Below are 20,819 nucleotides of genomic sequence, written 5' to 3' on the forward strand. Positions count from 1 at the left end.
TTAGTGGAATCCAGAAGATGTTCACCAAAGCAGCTCAGGTTCATGTCTGCCTTATGAATTAATCTAAAATTCCGTCTTAAACCTCGTCATGCTATTGCTACAAAACATGACCTAGTTCAAGCACATAAATAGCAGAGTAAGATTAACCAGCAGTTAAGTGTTTCCAGTATTTTAGGATTAGACCTGCACAACGTTCAGAAGGAAATTTGGACCATTCTTCCTTACAGAACTGCTTCAGCTCAGCCATATTCTTAGGATGTCTGGTGTGACCAGCTCTCTTGAGGTCATTTCACAGCATCTCTATGGGGTTAAGGTCTGGGCTCTGACTGGGCCACTCCAAAAGGTGGATTTTATGTTTTTTTGAAGTCATTCTGTAGTGGATTTACTTCGAAGTTTAGGGTCATTGTCCTGCTGCATTACCCAACATCTGCTGAGCTTCAGTTATTATCCTGTAAGCTATCTTGATAAACTTGATAATGGCAAGTGGTCCAGGCCCTGAAGCAGCAAAGCAGCCCCATATCATGATGTTCCCTCCACCGTACTTCACCATTGGGATGATGATTTCATGTTGGTATGCAGTGCCCTTTTTATCCCATGCGTAGTGCTGCATGATCTTCCCAAACAATTCAACCTTAGTTTCATCAGTCCACAAAACATTTTCCCAGTAGCATTGTGGAGTATCAAGGTGGTTTTTGACAAACTTCAGGCACGCAGCAATGTTTTTGTTAGAAAGCAGTGTCTTCATTTGAGGTGTCCTGCCATGAACACCATGCCTGTTTAATGTTTCCTTGTAGAAGACTCATGAACAGAGATGTTAACCAGTTCCAATGATTCCTTTAAGTCTTTAGCTGTCACTCTGGGGTTCTTTTTTACCTCACTGAGCATTCTGCAGGGGTGCCCTCTGAGTCATCTTTGCTGGACAGCCACTTCTAGGGAGAGTAGCAACAGTACTAAATCATCTCTATTTATAGACAATTTGTCTGACTGTGGACAGATGAATATCTAAGCTCTTCGAGATAACTTTGTAACCATTTCCAGCTTTATGCAAAGCAACAATTCTTGATCATAGGTCTTCTGAGATCTTTCTTTAGCGAGGCATGGTCCATGTCAGCAGATGCTTCTTGTGAATAGCAAACTCAAAATGTTTGTGTGCTTTTTATAAGTCAAAGTAGCTCTAATCCACACCTCCAATCTCATTTTATTAACGGATGCCAGGTTTGCCAGCTCCTGACTCTAATTAGGTTTTGTTGACATCATTAGCATATGGGGTTCACATACTTTTTCCAACCTACACTGTGAATGTATGGATGATATATTCAATATGTACAAGAACAATACAATAATTTGTGTGTTATGAGTTAAAACAGATTGTGCTTCTTCATTACTGTAACTTAGATGAAGTTATAACCAGATTTTAAGACAAATTTACACATAAATGCAGGTAATTCCAAAGGGTTCACATACTGTTTCTTGCCACTGTATGCTTATTGTCATGCAGTTTCATCATGTAATCTGACTGATCAATACAGGCAGGCAAATATTGGATGTGGGCAAACAATGAGAGCCTCACTGATGATAACAAATATGTATGACAAATTCAGAATCAGGATCAGAATCAGAATCAGAATGAGCTTTATTGCCATGTATGCTTACACATACAAGGAATTTGTCTTGGTGAAAGAAGCTTCCAGTACACAAACAATACAGCAACAAGACAGAGATAATAATACAAATGAAGAATAAAAATAAAAGTGAAGAGAAAATAAAATAAAATATATATGGAAATACACAATAGGACAATATAAATATATATATATATATATATATATATATATATATATATATATATATATATATATACTGCCATTCAAAAGTTTGGGGTCACTTGACTGAAATGTTTCTCATGATCTTAAAAATCTTTTGATCTGAAGACATATGATTAAATGTTTGAAATTAGTTTGTAGACAAAAATATAATTGTGCCAACATATTAATTTATTTCATTACAAAACTCAAATTTTATATAAAAAAAAAAAACATCACAACATAATTCCCATTATTCCATTTCTGTTATTCCATAGTTTTGATGACTTAAATATTATTCTAAAATGTGAAGAAAAAATAATAATAAAGAATGAGTAAGTGACCCCATACATTTTGAATGGCAGTATATATATATATATATATATATATATATATATATATATATATATATATATATATATATATATATATATATACACTACTGGTCAAAAGTTTTGAAACACTTGACTGAAATGTTTCTCATGATCTTAAAAATCTTTTGATCTGAAGGCATATGATTAAATGTTTGAAATTAGTTCTGTAGACAAAAATATAATTGTGCCACCATATTAATTTATTTCATTATAAAACAAAAATTTAATTAAAAAAAAAAAGTTTTTGAAATTGATGACTTGGACCAAATAATAAAGAAAAGCAGCCAATAAGTGCCCAACATAGATGGGAACTCCTTCAATACTGTTTAAAAATCATCCCAGGGTGATACCTCAAGAAGTTGGTTGAGAAAATGTCAAGAGTACATGTCTGCAAATTCTAGGTGAAGGGTGACTACTTTGAAGATGCTAAAATATAACACAGTTTTGATTTATTTGGGATTTTGTTGAGTCACAACAATTCCCATAGTTCCATTTATGTTATTCCATAGTTTTGATGACTTTACTATTATTCTAAAATGTGAAAAAAAAATTATAATAAAGAATGAGTAAGTGTTTCAAAACTTTTGACCGGTAGTGTGTGTGTGTGTGTATATATATATATATATATATATATATATATATATATATATATATATATATATATACGTATGTACAATATACAAATACAAATCTGTTATATACAGAAGCAAGGGGATGTAATGGCAGAAGAAGTGTGGTATGTTGTATAAATATAAATAGACTAAGCTGTGTATTGCACATTAATTATTGCTCAATGGGGCAGTTTTAACTGTTCATGTGATGGATAGTCAGAGGGAAAAAACTGCTCCTGTGCCTGACAGTTCTGGTGCTCAGTAGCGCCTGCCTGAAGGCAACAGTTTAAAAAATTATCAGTAGTCCCTTTACTACTACCATTACCTTTTACTTTCCCTTTTAATCTCCTTCTTCAACATATTAACACAATTTTTTTTACATTAACACATATATTCAGATGGGAAATCAATTATATATACACACTGATATAAACCACTCAATACTGCATATTAATAACTGGGTGGAAATTACTAGCTAGATACAATAAGGTCAAAAGACAAATTATTATTGTTTGTGGGTGCAAAAAATGGAATGAAAAATTAGGTCAGTGCAATGTATATAGTGGTTGAACTCTGTCTTCTGTCTTCACATCAGCATATTAATATAACCATGGTGTTATAGCTATGACATTCATAGATTTTCCATGTCAGAGGAACAGGGCACCCTCTGTTTGTATAATGCCATAACACCAATTCAAAGGATAAACTTCATATACTTCTAAAATAACCGGTATTTCTGTGGATCACTCTAAATCTGTGCAAAACCTCTTTTATTTAATAGACTTCATCTGAGCTGTTAGGCTGAGGGCTAAAGCATGATTATAGTTCTAGTATACTGGCAGAAGTGTTGGATAAATTACTCAAAATAAGCAATCCATTACATATTACTGATTAAGTTATCAGATTACTTTACTGACTACTTAATCTAGAAAGTAAACATATTACTAATTATTTTACTTTTAAGTTTCCTTCAAAAGTTTTAGTTTTTCTGCTCATTCAAAATTTCACACACCCTTCAGCTGTAATAGAAATGCTAACAGACATACTTATGAATTCATATTTTAAATGTATTATACATATTACTTTAGCGTACATAATGTACTTAAAATGAATTACTTTAATTGAAAGTCAAAAACTGTAATATGATTACAAGAATTTAAAATGTAACTCATTACACTACTTTTTTTAACTTAAAAAGTAATTAGATTACAGTAACTAATTAATTTGTAATCAGATACACCCAACACCGACTGGCAGCAAAGCAGTTATTTTTTTCTGGATAGTGTTACATAATGTTTTGTATGTTTGAAGTTAAAACTAAACAGTTAAATTCAAAAAGGTTGTTAGCTACTGCACTGAGAAATTATTTTTAATGCCCAAAAATGGGGCTAAGCTCTGCTTTAGGACCTCACATCATTATCATGTTATTTCCATATCATTTCATGCCAGTTATGCAGCTGAAATAAAATGATACAATGCAATTTATTATCTCACACACTACATTATGCATGTTTATTTATTTATACATTTTATTATCCCCCCTTTTGAAATATTTTTTTCTATAGGTCTTAAGTGCTTATTTTAATCACCAAAAAGGAGATTTCCAGGAATATCTTAACTCTCCAATAAATTAATCTCATATGCCATACATTCCCATATGAATTCTTGCTTTCAAAACTGACATTTGTACTCATACTCATGAACACAGTCAGCTCTCTCTTAAAAATTGTGCTCATTTGTGGAATTACTCTACTTGTAACACCTCTAGCGTAGTATGTCTGGGTGAGCAGCTGTAAGAATCAGCCAGTGTTCAGCATTCCAGCTGCGTTCTGTCACAAAGACACCAAACAGAACAGCCTTTAATTTACAGCCTTTATACGTGTACATCTCCATTTATCAACCCAAAGCATGAGGGTGAGAGAAAATGAGAGGCTTTAAATTATTCTTAACAACTTAACAATAAAAAAAAAAAAAAAAAACATGATTGTCTAAAGTGTTATAACCTACAAAATAATTGTACTGTTTTACATTTATTTAAAATAAACAAATACATAAATAAATAGGCTACAACTGGACCTATAAATATGGGTGTAATGTATTAAAACACTGCATTAACTAGCCTATTAAAAGATATCCGATATTCTGGTATTTTTAGTCATACTATGTTACTCTATAGACTTTCTTACCAGACCCTTTATTTCATATGGGCTAATTATTTCATATAAGAATAAGCATTTCATTTACTTCCGCCGCGATAGCATAAAAGTAGGTTACTCATTTTCCACAACATGTGGTTTTAAGAAATGTGGTTTTCCCATTTTGTTTATGCTTTTTAAAAAGATTAGGTTACTTTTGTGCATAACTACTTAAGTGTCAATCATATTTTTTAGCTCGTGCAATCATTCAGTATTATTAATACTTGTGCGTCATCTATGGATAGCCTAACAATGCCATGCACAGCTACAAAGTCTCTAAACCATATGGGGCGTGCGAATGCTTGACTAATACCTTTTAATAGGTGAGAGACAGAACCTGAATTCAGGTAAAGTAACCGCAACGTTGAATGAAATGGAACGGATGAGCTTCACCAAATATACGCGCCTCCATTTACGCACGCGCTCTTCGCATAGCACGAGCTATTATAATAAACATAATAGGCTAACCCGCCTTTAAGTCTGACAACAGTTTTATAAAATAATACAGCGATGATTCTTTCAACGCTCATGGAAGCTTCAGAATCCGCGCGCATCCAAATACTTCACAAACGGTTCAATGATAAATTCCGTCATCTTACCGTAGTAGCTCGCGCTGGCAGATCCATCAGCTTGAAGGCGCTCACAGGGCTGTAATTCCATGGAGCGAGCGTCTCCGCACTCACCGCTGTACCATTCGGGACTTGAGTGGGGATTCCCAAGCTGACAGAGTGCGAGACGTTCATCGCAGTGAACACGGCGCGGGCAGAGAGAGAGGGAAGCTCAAAGAGTTTGTTTAAATCTGAAAAAGAACAATGCTCTTTATTCCCTCATTCAGAGAAACTGTTGGATCTCTCCCTCTGTCTGCAACGTAGAGCTTGACTTGTCAACTGTGCCCAACATGAGTGTGACGAGTTTGTCAATATCAGTATATGTGCTGGAGAGCCCAATGGAGTATGCACGTGCAGGGATGCTGTGGGTGATGGTGCCTCTCAGTTCAGAAAACTCAATCATCCCACATGCAACGCAACAGCCTTGTGCTAAGCCCATCATAATCACACTAAGTGTAAGTTGTATGTGTTTGTTCCACATGTGCTTATATGCCAGTAGGACATTCATATCGATATATGTAAAGAAACTGCACATGCTCAGTCCTTCCCATCTTTCAGTGGCACTCTCTCCTTCAAACTACACTTCCAGTTTAGACATATTTACTGAGTAATATTAGGAAGTAATTTGGGTATTTATTTTATGGTTTGGACACTGGATTTTTATAAGGGATAAATACATGAATGTGGGTCATGAGAAGCATGAACTGCTGACAAAGACTAGCTTTGTTATTCCAGTAAAAACGAATAGAGTTTTATGGCATTATTTGCTCTGAAATTGAGTGTTACACAAGCTTTTAGTGCATAAGGTGCTTGTCACTGCTTCCTCAAGACTTATCCTCTTACCCTGGTTCTGTTATTGTACTTGCTTTTCCAGCATCATGAGACACATTGCTCAATGCGTGGACAAATCCGAGCATAAATCTAGGTGGAATGCACTGCATCTGAAAATTATTCCAGAAAGCCATTGAGAAGTAATAGGTACTCCTTTCACTGGTAGGAATGCAATGTGCGTTTATTTTACATAAGACAGAACACAGAGAAAAAGCAATTATCGTGACGATTTCAAGTGATGTAACTCACCCTTGACTTCTGATTCCTGAAATAGTATAAAGGATTCCTGAGGAAAAAAACCTGGAACATTCAATGGGTTAAACAGTGAGGAGGCACTGCTGTTGAAAGAATTGTTTAACAAACGATAACAATTCCATTGCATTTAGTCACCTTCATACCATTCCGAACCTTTATGACTTTCATCTGGTGAACACAAAAGTTTTTTTTTTTTTTTTTTTGAAGAACATTTTTGCCACTGTTTTCCATACAGAATAATGAAAGTCAATGAGGACTGGTGCTTTCAAGCTCCAAAATTACAAAAAAGCACTATAACAGTGGTCTTTATGACTTGTGCATTATATTTAATTGTAAGTCATATGATAGTTGTGTGTCAGGAACAGACTGAAATGTAAATAATTTTTCCTTGATAATCTTTTTGCGACCGGATCACTGCGACAATGAGTTGACCTCGATTTGTGGCCCGACTTGTGAACGAATCATTCAGACTTGTTTTGTGAACTAGATCAACCGATTCACTGAAAAAAATCAGACTCAGAAGAATGAATCATTCACAAATCGAAGATAGTTAGGAAGTTGTCTATGTTTTTTCATCAAAAGGAATATTCTGTGAGAAATGCCTTGTTTGAGACACAAGGGCACTAAAGAGCAAGGATGGAGACAGCCAAGTCATAAGATTGTCAACAATCACATGTAGACTCGCTGACTGTGAGGAACACTGCTCTTCCTCTGAACTCTCCAGTGTTGACAAGGGGGTTAGTTAAGGGAAGCTGTGCTCAGTCTGATACAGACCTCCGCAACTGTTACAATCTGCACTCCCTGTTGTTACAGTAGGTCAATGGTTCCCTGCTGGCTATATTGGTTTGATAAGGCAGTATTTGATCCTAAAAACTGTACTTCCTAATCGCCCTAGCAGAAGTGTAATGCATGTCTTCTAGAGTGTGTCTTAATAGAGTCTTGAACCATTAAAATAGGGGTTTTTGTATTCCAGTGCTTGAATTAAGAGGCAATGAAAAAAAAAAAAGCAGTGAGTTTCTTTTTAACTTCACTCTCCCATAGATTAACGTGCAGCATTAAAGAGGCAACTTGGCAATACGTGTTTTGCTGGTTTCACACATGCTAAATGTCCATCCATGCCTTCTTCGCCCCTGGAATTACTCTGTGCAAAGGTAAATGCAACTGTTCTTGGGCAGATGACACATCAGTAGGCAAGCTGTCTTGAAAGGGCTTCAAAGTTATACATTTTTACATTAAGATAGTAGTCATGACTCATGTCCAAACCACACCCATGATAGAAATAATACCAATCGAACACCTTAGCTGAACAAAATCGTCAGTTAATTTTATCATAATTTTTAGGTGGAAACAAAAAGAAGCCTGTTTGCTCAGTAAGTATACACTCACTGTATACTTCCGCCTCAAGGTTTGAAATGTTGTGCATTCTGAGATGCTATTCTGCTCACTACAGTTGCACAGAGTGGTTATCTGAGTTGCGGTAGCCTTTCTGTCAGCTCGAACCAGTCTGGCCATTCTCCGTTGACCTCTCTCATCAACAAGTTGTTTCCGTCCACAGAACTGATGCTCATTGGATGTTTTCTGTTTTTGGCACCAATCTGAGTAAACTCTAGAGACTGTTGTGTGTGAAAATCCCAGGAGATCATCAGTTACAGAAATACTCAAACCAGCCCGTCTGGCACCAACAATCATCCCACGGTCCAAATCACTGAGATCATATTTTTCCCCATTCTGATGGTTGATGTGAACATTAACTGAAGCCCATCTGGCATCAACAATCCTGCCACGGTCCAAATCACTGAGATCATACTTTTCTCCATTCTGATGGTTGATGTGAACATTAACTGAAGCTCCTGATACATATCTGCATGATTTTATGCATTGCACTGCTGCCACACGATTGGCTGATTCGCATGAAAAAGTAGGTATACAGGTGTTCCTAATAAAGCACTCAGCGAGTGTAAATTAGCCTTAAGTTGCTTTGGATAAAACCAACTGCAGTAAATAATCATTAAATTAATAAACAATTGAGAAAAATATTTGAGTGAAAATATTGAGCAGCTGGGCTGCCTATCATTGCCGTTTTTAATGGCAGTCAGCAGGGTACTGTCTCTTTCTCTCTGTCTGTTTCTTTCTCTCTTTTGACCAAATGCAAGCATTAATGATAGTGAGCATGCATGCCTTGCACTTTATCTTCACAATCACACTCTTGCTGGGTTTTTCCTCAGTCCCTGTATGAGCTTTGCACAATGCAGAGAACCACTCGAGTGTCTGAAGCACAGGCAAAAGACACAGCATTAGATTTTTTATTTTTTTTTCATCCCACATTTAATGCCTCACCTCTTGTATCTCTTGCATTGTATTGTAACTGTGTGCAAATTCATTTTAAAAAGGAGGCAGATTGGCATGGCCGGTGTCAGGCCATATGTGAAGTCCTGTGACATTCATTTGATCATAAAAGATTAATGGGGCTGCCCAAGATGTCGTCTCTGTACCCACTGTGCCTTATTGTGCTAATGATTCTATTTGATACCTGTCTCTCATGTCTGCGCTAAGGAGAGTTACTAGAATTCTCATCTTGTGTTGCTGGTAAAACAACATTTTTAAAATATATGTTGACTCAGTGATAGTTGTTTTAAAAAGACAAAACACAGACACACTGGATGGGTTAATCTAGGATCTCCCTGGCCAAAATATTGATTTCTATAGCCTGCTACTAGGTGTCTAAGTGCCTTAGCAGCATGTAGCAGCAATCTCTGCACAACACAATTGAGGTCACACACTTTAGGAAATTTTTTTACTCTGTGAGTAATACTTGAAAGCAACAATACTTGACTGGCTATATATACGATATAGGCAGCTGCCTAGAGTGGCAACGCTCTCTGGGGTGGCATGACAGGTACCTGTCATTTCTATATTCATTGTCTTACTTCATCATAGCTTTCTTTCTTTTGCAGAATACAAATTCATATTTTTAGAAGAATATTTCAGCTCTCTAGGTCCATAAAATGCAAGTGAATGTTGGCAAGAAATTTCAAGCTCCAAAAAGCAAATAAAGGCAGCATAAAAGTAATCTATAAGACTGCAGTGGTTAAATCTATGTCTTCAGAAGCAACATGATAGATGTGGGTGAAAAACAGATCAATATTTAAGTCCCTTTTTACTCTAAATCTCCACTTCCACTTTCAAATGTGAAAGTGAAACTAAACAGGCATCAAATGTGACTTTCAGCTGTGAAAACGGAGATTTAGAGTATAAAAAGGACTTCATTATTTATCTGTTTCTCATGTTGTTGTTGATATTAAGGGGGGCCACGTCAGATCTCGCCTAAGGCACCAAGTAAGCCAGAACCGCCACTGACCTGATGATCCATGTTATCTGAGCATGATTTTTAATTATTTCAAAGAGCATCTTGTGTGCTTCAGGGAAATCAAGAAAACAAATCTGACCTTTTGTATAAGAAGTTGACATGGTCAGTGTTACAAATTGACTACATCTGATCAGTAATCTAGAAAGAGTGCAAATAAATTAAAATATTAAATATTTCTTATTGTTATTGATGTCATACATTTTATTTGTTTTTCAAAACAGTAAAGCATTCTATTTATTTCCCATTTTAAATGAAAAAAATCCCAGTTTTCAATGTGCTCTCAGACATTTGGACACCACTGTATATTTAATATCTTTATTTATATAGCACCTTTTAGCAATTTAGCACAAAGTGCTTCACAAAATATAAAATCAAAAAACACTTATTAAAACAAGCGCAAAGTGCGTCACAAAACATAAAATCAAAACACACATAAGGAAAAAACAAAAAATTACAAAGTAAAAGCAAGTTTATACAAATGAATTTTATATGGATGCCATTTGTTTGCCACCTGCCATTCTTGAGTCTGAACAACTTGTTCAGACCAGTAAGAACACTCAGAGAAAAGATCCTGAAAGCAGATTTAAAAGTGAATGAACCAGAAATAAATTTAAACGCAAAATTAAAAACACTTAAACAGACAAATTAAATAGATACAATTCCTTATTAAGGACAATTTGAATTAGTAAAATTAAATAAATACAATTTTACAACCTTAAACAGTCTTAAAGCCTTACGCATTTATCTTGTCTATTTGTTAGGGCATGGAAAACTGCCAAACAAATTATATTCGACAAGAGATCATGTTTGGCTAAGCAAAACCTACATTTACACCTTACACATTATCAACCAACTGTTGTTATGCTTAATTATTATTTTAATCTTAATTTTCACCCTATGTAGCTTCTGTTGTCCATTTAATTTGATTTTAGAATGGCTTCTTCATCATACAAAGTCCATTGAAGGCTTTTCAAGACTCTTATAACGATACGTCCCTATAGTGACTTTTTGCCAGCACCACCAACATGTCCTCCTTGGACTGTTGCCTGCATAACATAAACTTCACCCTTTGTCATATTTTAAATGTCACTCTCATTACATATTCAAATTGGCTACGCTTTAAAATGAAATGTTGAAAATTCTCTCATTATTTGCTCATTGCTTTTTTAATATATTGCATGTTTCCTCGTTGCTTTGTTTGCTGTGGGACTCAAAGAGAGTTTAGAATGCCAGAGTTGCGGCTCAAAAATGAGAAAAACACCACAAAAAGAATCCATGCTCTTTGTGCACTGTATTCTGGATATTCCAATGCCATGTGATGGCTTTGTGTGAGGAACAGATCAAAATTTAAGTCTTTGTGCAACATCAGTGTCCACATCCGCCGTAACACTCAAATCCTGCACTCATTTAAACATTCAAAATTGCCACCTCAACAGGCGTAACCACAGCTTTGACAATCTTGATGTCAAGTGCCATTAGCTTTCACGTGTCATATGACCAACTGTAAAATGCAACTGTTTGGATGTATATTTTTGAATAAGATGTGACTGCTTTCACGGAGAGGAAGATCTACCAATAAAACCACTCTGTTCCTTCGGGTGACTTTGAACGCAGCATGAGATTTTTGGAATACTTTAATAGTGCTTTTTTGTCATTTGTTGGAATAAATTATTGTGACTGTACTTGTATCTGCTTGTTAGGTCTTTTATAGTGTTGGTTGTTATATTGTAATATTATTGGTTAGGTTTAGGCATACAGTAGGGGGGCGGGGGTCAGGTGTTCAAAAATATCTATTTCATAATGTAATGTAAATAAAATTATAGTGACTTCTTTTACCAGCGTGTTACATGTTTTATTTTGTTTATGAGTGGTTAGGGGTGTGGGGTTGGATTAGGGCAGCATTTCTCAAACTGAGAAATGGGGGTCCTTTTCAAATAGCCAGGGGTCCATGGAAAATCCCTGAATTTTGAACACTGTGTTGCAATGTTGTAATCAAATAGGCTAAGTAATAAAAAAGCAATAAAAAAAACTACTCAATCTAAAGCTATTGACTATTATAAAAATACAACATAACAGAAGTTTAGAACGATTTATTCAAACAGCCTATATAAAAAAGTTTAAATTCTGGAACGCAAATTGGGGAAATTCGCATTTCTGCGGATGACATTGGACAATATCCATCATACACTGAGAAACAGAGCTGTTACTTCATACAGTACAAAAGAGAAGGGGTTTAGCTACATGTATTCCAAGTTGTATTGACAACAATGAGTGTGAATATTCACATGCCACAGCTGACCATCACTGGATTAGCAAGGTCCCCATTTCTGACTGTATATTTACATTTATGCATTTGTCATCGCATTTATCCAAAGTAACTTACAGTGCATTTATTACAGGTACAATCTCCCTGGAGCAACCTGGAGTTAAGTGCCTTGCTCAAGGACACAAAGGTGATGGCTGTGGGGATTGAACCAGCAACCGTCTGATTACCAGTTATGTGCTTTAGCCCACTATGCCACACCATTCAAGTATAAACTTATAATTATTATTTTTTAATCTTGCTAGATAAAATTTGCTACTGTCATATTATAAGTTAGTATAATATGACGATTGATGATCCAGCTTCACATCAAATGCGATAATACACTACCTGGCCAAAAAAAAAAAGTTGCCGTTTGGATTTAAATAAGATGATACTTAAGAGCCTATGACTGGATAATTATTGCAGTAATTAATATGTTTCAACTGGCAACAATTCATTTAACCCTAACTGATGCAGTGTGTAGCTTCTCATTTCTTAAACAACCATGTCGGAAGACATATCCCGTGGTCGTTGAAAAGATATTACTGTGTTTCAGAAGGGGCAAATTATTGACAGCCATAAATTATTGGCCTGCATCAAGACAAGAAAACAATTAAGGAGATTGCTGAAATCACTGGAATTGGGTTAAGAACTGTCCAACACATTATTAAAACCTGGAAGGATAGTGGTGAACTGTCAGCTTCACGGAAGAAATGTGGTCGGAAAAAAAATCTTAAATGATCGTGATCAGAGATCACTAAAACGCTTGAAGTCACATTGTAAAAAATCGACAAGAGAACTCACGTCTATATTTAATAGTGAAAGTAAGAGCATTTCCACACGCACGTGATGACAATTTACAGGATTGGGACTAAACAGTGGTGTAGCCACTTGTTAGTGAGACTAATCTGAAAAAATTATTTCAATTTGCTAGGAGCATAAAGATTGGTCCAGATATACCCTATTCCAAATCAATGGGCACGTCAGGGTAAGAAGGGAAGTGCATGAAGCGATGCCCCCATCGTGCATAGTGTCCGCTGTACAAGCCTCTGGAGGCAGTGTTGTGATCTGGGGTTACTTCAATTGGTCAGGTCTTGGCTCAGCAACCTTATGTGGCAAAAAAGTTAAGTCAGCTGACTACCTGAATGTAGTGAATGGCCTGGTTATTCCATCAATGGATATTTTTCTTCCCTGACGGCACGGGCATATTCCAGGATGACAATGGCAAGATTCATCGGGCTCAAACTGTGAAAGAGTGGTTCAGGGAGCATGAGGAATCATTTTCACACATGAATTGGCCACCACAGAGTCCTGACATTAACCCCATTGAAAGTCTTTGGGATGTGCTGTAGAAGACTTTACAGAGTCTGTCTCCTCCTGTACTCTCCTGTCATCAATACAAGATTTCTGCCAAAAATTAATGCAACTCTGGATGGAAATAAATGTTGTGATGTTGCATTAGGTTGTCGAAACAATGGCACAACAAATGCATGTCAAAATCAAAGCTAAAGGCAGTCCAACAAAATATTAGAGTATGCAACTTTTTTTTGGCCAGGCAGTGAATATTACAGTGACCCTTACTTTAAACTTACAGTACCGTTTGTCTAATACTGGTGGTCAATATTAGTTAATTTCATTGTATTTATACAGTATATATAATTTCCACATCAGTATAACTGTCATTTATGTAAATTTAAATCACGTCCCTTTCATTGCCGAACGGAAGGGACAGCATAATGTAGGAATACTTACTAGAACGTTTTATTCGCCCTTTCTTACTTTTATTTGCATAAAAGCAAAAAGTGACTGTTAACAATGAAACAATAATTTGACATAGTAAATAATGATTAAATTGTTATTGTATCTTCACTGTTGTTTAATTATGAATATTGTGGTGTGGTATTATAGTTTATATGAATAAACAAATTAATCAGTCAACTGTTTATTTTTCTTCAGAAGAATATGGTGCTTTATTCATGTGTAAACTCGTGCTTTGACTAGGTGGAATTTATAATTATTTTAAAAAAAAATAAAGTTGTATTCTTCACTTGTAAATTGCTGTACAATGGCTGGATGTAAGTCAAAGTCAAAGTAAAGTTTATTTATAAAGCACTTTAAAAACTTCAGTGTAGACCAAAATGCTGCACATTAAATGTACATCAAACACAATAACACAATCTTACAATCTTATTAAAACACAATGGAATAAAACATTTCCAAACATAAAACCAAATGTAATTTCTTTGCACACAGAAGCCTAACACAACAGGACAGCAGTGCTTGACCATTCTGCAAGCTTCATATGTATTAAAATTTATTGGAACTCATTACAGAGATCATTTTTATACTTTAAGTAAATAATATCATATTTGTTGTAATGGTATGTGGGGGCAGGGGTCTGCGAAGAATTTGGGGTTATGAAAGGGGTCCTTGTTCAAAACAGTTTGAGAAACCCTGGATTAGGTGATACGATAGTATAATGTATGTACACTATTACAGTGTAAGTATAATGAAACATATTGCGGTTAAACACATGCAATACATCCAAAGATTACCAAGCCTTTAACGGAATTGTCAGAACTGAGGTGAGAAGAACAGCAAGACGAGGACGTTGTTATAATGCAGGAAAAAAGTCGCTACAGTGACATCTTCTACACATATCTGCACATCTCACAAATAATCTGCAAGTTTCTTCATCAGAATCCATGTTCATTCAAGTAGCCAGTACATGCTTTTGAGGAGTTCTGAGTCATCACTGTACGGAATTTATTTTGTCCTGCGTCATCCAGTCATTTTTTAGCATAAATCCAGGAATTGGGGAGGTGGTCAAAGAATCCCGTCAGAGTTGTGATTTCTGTTAGTCAAGTCAACCTTTATTTATAGAGCATATTTAAAAACAACAGAAGTTGACCCAAAGTGCTTTACAGATTAAACAAACAAAATATATAAAAACAGATAGATTTAAAGTTCAATATAAAACATAAAATAAAAACATTTAAATACAACATGTATTAATCCATTTCAACCTATTCAATGATCTATTCAAAAGCTACAGAATATATATATGTTTTTAAAGAAGATTTAGAACTGGCTAATGATGATGTAACGCTGGTGTCTAGGAGTGGAAGAGAGACACAGGAGTGGAATCTTTCAATCTTTTAATTATAATAGTTGGAGTAGAACATTCAATGGAGTGGAAACAAACAATAAATCTTAATCTCAAAACGTAACACTTCACAACGTAACACTTCAAGGACTGACAAATGACTGAACAAAACTAGAGGGTATTTATACACAGAAAACTAATGAGGGAATGGAAGGCAGGTGAGGATGATGATAAACAGATGGCAGTGATTAGGGCAGTGAATTCTGGGAAATGTAGTGCAGGGGAAAACTTCAAAATAAGAGTCCTTGAAGAACATGATGGAGACAGACTATGACAGCTGAAGCTGACCTCACATGGAAAGGGAGACTATTCCATAGATTAGGACCTATCACAGGAAAGGCACGGTCACCCTTAGATCTATAGCGGCAACGAGGAACCTTCATTAGAAGTTGATCAGAAGACCTGAGTGCTCTGGTTGGGGATTAAGGGGGTAAAAGGTCAAATCAGTCAAATCACTTTATTGTCACTCAACCATATACACAAGTGCAACAGTGGGTGAAAGTCTTGGGTGCGGTTCCAAGCAACATAGTCATACACAGTATGACAATTACAATAAATATCTGATTTACACATAACACAGTTTACATATCTGTTACACAACACAATATGCACCTAATAATATAAAATATACACAAAATAAGAAGATTGTATACAAAAAACAAATATAATAATAATATACAATATACAGTATACACAAAATAAGAAGACTGTAAACAATAAAAATACACTTTAACGGATATTCACCCATCGGAAGGATCGGGTTACATCCGCTACAGAGACAGAGAGTGAACTAACCTCTGTAGCTTTGGCCGCGAGAGCTCTCTCTGCGAGGGCGGTGTTGTTTCCCTCGAAACAAGCATAAAAAGTATTTAGCTCATCAGGGAGAGAGGCAGCGGAGTTCACGGCAGAGTTTTTATTCCCTTTGAAGTCTGTGATGATATTAATTCCCTGCCACATGCTTCTAGAGTCAGTGGTGTTGAACTGTCCTTCAATCTTGTCCCTGTACTGGCATTTGGCTGCTCTGATAGTTTTTCGGAGTGCATAACTGACTTGTTTATGCTCCTCCGCATTCCAAGAAGGTCCACACATTAAGTGCTGCACGAACATTACTATTAAATCATGGTTTTTGGTTAGGGTAGATCCATATAGTTTTGGTCGGCACTACGTCATCTATGCACTTTCTGATGAAACATGTTACGGTATCAGTGTAGACCTCGATGTCATCATCAGAGGCGGACCGGAACATCTCCCAGTCCACGTGATCAAAACAGTCTTGTAGCATAGAATCGGATTGGTCTGACCAGCACTGGATCATTCTAAGGGCGCGTGATTCCTGTTTCAGTTTCTGCCTATAAGTGGGCAGAAGCAGAACAGAAAAGTGGTCCGATTTGACAAATGGTGGGCTGTGGAGAGATTTTTAGCCATCCCGGAAGGGAGAGTAGCAATGGTCCAAAACCCGGTCCACTCGTGTATTGAAACTGATGTGTTGGTAGTATTTCGGTGCTATTGACTTGAAGTTGGCTTTGTTAAAGTCCTTGGTCACAATAAACACGGCCTCAGGGTGCGAGGTTTCCTGCTCACTTATACTCCAATACAGTTCCTTGAGTGTCCGGTCTGTGTCAGCTTGTGGCGGGATGTACACAGCTGTGATAATGACCACTGTGAATTCCCTCGTTAGCCAGAATGGTCGACACAGAAGCATGAGAAATTCCAGATCAGGAGAGCAGAAAGACTTGATAGAATGTACTTTCCTCTGATCACACCAGGATTTGTTGATCATAAAACATACACCACCACCTCTGCTTTTACCTGAGAGGTCTTTCACTCTGTCCGCTCGGTGCACAGAGAACCCCATGGGTTCGATGGCTGAGTCTGGAATCTCCACAGACATCCAAGCTTCTCTAAGGCAGATAATGCAGCAGTCTCTCATCTCTCATTGGAAAGAGATCCATGCTCTAAGCTTGCAGAGCTTGTTGTCCAGAGACTGAACATTTGCCAGTAGAATAGTGGGTAGCAGGGGTCGATTTGCGCGACGTTTTATTCTGACGAGAATGCCGGCTCTCCTTTCCCTTTTCCGGCTGTGTTTCCGCGGCCAGGCTGCCAAGACAAAGGGCTCCACTGTTGTGTTCGTAAACAGCAGGTCGGCATTGAGGTATTTAAAGTTCGGTTTTCGGTGTGCTATTGCAGGACCAATGTCCAAAAGTGTTTGTCTGTCGTAGACAATAAGGCAGACAACATCCAAGACAAAAAACATAAGAATTGTAGACAAAAAAAACAAAAAACTGCAACATTGGGTCGGAGCTCGCAACGCAGCAGCCATACTCGGCACTATCTTGAGCATCAGGTCACTGATATATTGGGGCATGAGACCAGATAGTGCCTTGTAGACAAAAATCTGAATTTCACCAGAAGCCAGTGTAGAGGTGCTAAAACCAGGGAAATGTGATCCCTCTTTCTTGACCATGTTAAAAGACTAGCTGCCGTGTTTTGAACAAGCTGTAGGCGGGATAACGCAGTTTGGGGCATACCAATGTACAATGAGTTGCAATAGTCTAACCTTGATGAAATAAGTGAGTGGATCATAATTTCCAAGTCTTTATGTGAAAGAAAATGTTTTATTTTAGCGATAGATCAAAGGTGGAAAAAGCTACCCTTGACAACAGCACTGATCTGCTTATTGAAAAGTAACGATGAGTCTTAAATCACTCCGAGACTACTCACATCATCTTGTACATTCGACAACAGAGGACCTAACTGGGCAACCAGGCCAGGTAAGTTGGACATGGAGGAACCTAAAATCAGAACTTCGGTTTTGCTTTCATTTAATTGTAAGAAATTGTTTGCCAGCCAATGTTTAATAATTTAAGGTGTTCTCAGATGAACAATTCTTGTCTACACTCAAATAAAATTGGGAATCGTCAGCATAACAGTGATAAGATATGCTGTACTTGTTAAAAATAGAGCTCAGAGGAAGCATATACTGTTGAAAAGGGTGGATTTTCTAAGACTACAAGACAAATGTAGACTAAAGTCATGTCAGAGAGCATCAGTGTGGAGATCTGCTGTTTGTGCTGAGATTAGAACACTTTAAGGCCTGCTTGAAATTTACACTGATGGAAGGATTACCATGAAAACAGGGAGATGGGATTTTTGAAAGTACATTAATCCCACAATAATTTCATCCCACAGCATTTCATCCCACATAGAAACACAGACGTACTGTACCATCTAATGCACACAGGTACAGTTGTGCATCCCCTTTAATATATAAATAGGTCAGATGAGCAAACAGCATTGCACAAATAATGTGCAGACATGGAGTGAAGAGGGAGCATGAGAGAGGAAGACAGAGAAATAAACTGCAAGAGGAGCTCAAGTAGAAGACAAACTCAGAGAATCAGTCAGAGGTGGCCCCAGGTGAGACTGCAAAGCTTTATTCCACCAGGAGTGAGGAGAGAGGGGAAGTGAGGGGAAGACAGGGAAGTCAACTGAATGGAAAGCTATCCTGAGATATTTATATACAAGCAGACTAACTGCAAACAGGGTATAACATTTACACTCACCAAGAACCAAATGCGAGTAAAAATTTACTTTGGTGAGTAAATTAAACAGTTGGTTTTTAGTAACTGTAACAAATAAATGGTTTAAAATAAATTATTGAAACTATAATATGACCCTCGCTGATGTGAAACACATGCACAATTCAAATTAGTTATACAAACCGCCACTTAAGAAAACATCTGTCACAACTCACATATTTTCTAACTAATTTCACCAGTCACCATTTACTTTCATTGTATGGAAAAAAAGATGCAATAAAAGTGAATAGTGACTGAGTCTAACATACAGCGTAACATCTTCTTTTGAGTTCTATGGAGGAAAGAAATTCATATGGGTTTGGAACAACATGTAGGGTGAGTAAATGAAGACAGAATATTCATTTTTGGGTGAACTATCCAGACTGCAATATTACAAGACCACCTCAGACATTTATAGTATGGAAAGGAATTTATAAATGGCTATATACACTGATCAGCCACAACATTAAAAGCACCTGCCTAATATCATGTAGGTCCCCCTCGTGCCGCCAAAACAGCTCTGACCTGTTGAGGCATGGACTCCATAAGACCTCTGAAGGTGTTCTGTGGTATCTGGCACCAAGACGTTAGCAGCAGATCCTTTAAGTTGTGAGGTGGGGCTTCCATGGATCGGACTTGTTGGTCCACCACATGCTCAATGCTCAATCGGATTGAGATCTGGGGAATTTGGAGGCCAAGTCAACACCTTGAACTCTTTGTCATGTTCCTCAAACCATTCCTGAAAATTTTTTGCAGTGTGGCAGGGCGCATTGTCCTGCTGAAAGAGGCCACTGTCATCAGGGAATACTGTTCCCATGAAGGGGTGTACGTGGTCTGCAACAATCTTTAGGTAGGTGGTACGTGTAAAAGTAACATCCACATGAATGCCAGGACCCAAGGTTTTCCAGCAGAATATTGCCCAGAGCATCACACTGCCTCCGCCGGCCTGCCTTCTTCCCATGGTGCATCCTGCTGCCATCTCTTCCCCAGGTAAACGATGCACACGCACCCGGCCATCCACATGATCTAAAAGAAAACATGATTCATCAGACCAGGCCACCTTCTTCCATTGCTCCATGGTCCAGTTCTGACGCTCACGTGCCCATTGTAGGCGCTTTCAGTTGTGGACAGGGGTCAGCATAGGCAATCTGACTGGTCTGTGGCTACGCAGCCCCATACGCAGCAAGCTGCGATGCACTGTGTGTTCTGACACCTTTCTATTATGGCCAGCATTAAGTTTTTCAGCAATTTGAGCTATAGTAGCTCTTCTGTGGGATCGGACCAGACGGGCAAGCCTTCGCTCCCCATGCACGTCAATGAGCCTTGGGCGCCTATGACCCTTTCGCTGGTTCACCGGTTGTCCTTCCTTGGACCACTTTTGGTAGGTACTTACCACTGCATACCGGGAACACCCCACAAGACCTGCTGTTTTGGAGATGCTCTGACCCAGTCGTCTAGCCATCACAATTTGGCCCTTGTCAAAGTCGCTCAGATTTTTATGCTTGCCCATTTTTCCTGCTTCTAACACATGAAATTCAAGAACTGACTGTTCACTTGCTGCCTAGTATATCCCACCCCTTGACAGGTGCCATTATAATGAGATACTCGATGTTATTCACTTCACCTGTCAGTGGTTTTAATGTTGTGGCTGATCAGGGAATGTAGGCTGTATTATAAAGCAACAATAAACAAGAGTAAGAGAGACAGCAAGTATCACTGAAATAAAG

General features: G+C 37.4%; 1 protein-coding gene and 1 long non-coding RNA gene across 2 annotated transcripts in view; one reads left to right on the forward strand and one right to left on the reverse strand.

The window, feature by feature from the left end:
* The window catches only part of opn4b (opsin 4b), a 73,705-nt gene extending 67,842 nt beyond the window's left edge, over nucleotides 1-5,863 (reverse strand). Inside the window, exon 1 of the mRNA XM_051668036.1 lies at nucleotides 5,582-5,863. Coding sequence (XP_051523996.1) covers nucleotides 5,582-5,725 — 144 coding nt within the window. The 5' untranslated portion in view covers nucleotides 5,726-5,863. The remainder of the gene's footprint in view (nucleotides 1-5,581) is intronic.
* LOC127423599 (uncharacterized) overlaps nucleotides 1-20,819 on the forward strand; it is a 419,204-nt gene that overhangs the window by 167,161 nt on the left and 231,224 nt on the right. The gene's annotated exons all lie outside the window — the stretch shown is intronic.

This window comes from Myxocyprinus asiaticus, chromosome 32 (assembly GCF_019703515.2).
Source record: "Myxocyprinus asiaticus isolate MX2 ecotype Aquarium Trade chromosome 32, UBuf_Myxa_2, whole genome shotgun sequence".
NCBI classification, from domain to species: domain Eukaryota; kingdom Metazoa; phylum Chordata; class Actinopteri; order Cypriniformes; family Catostomidae; genus Myxocyprinus; species Myxocyprinus asiaticus.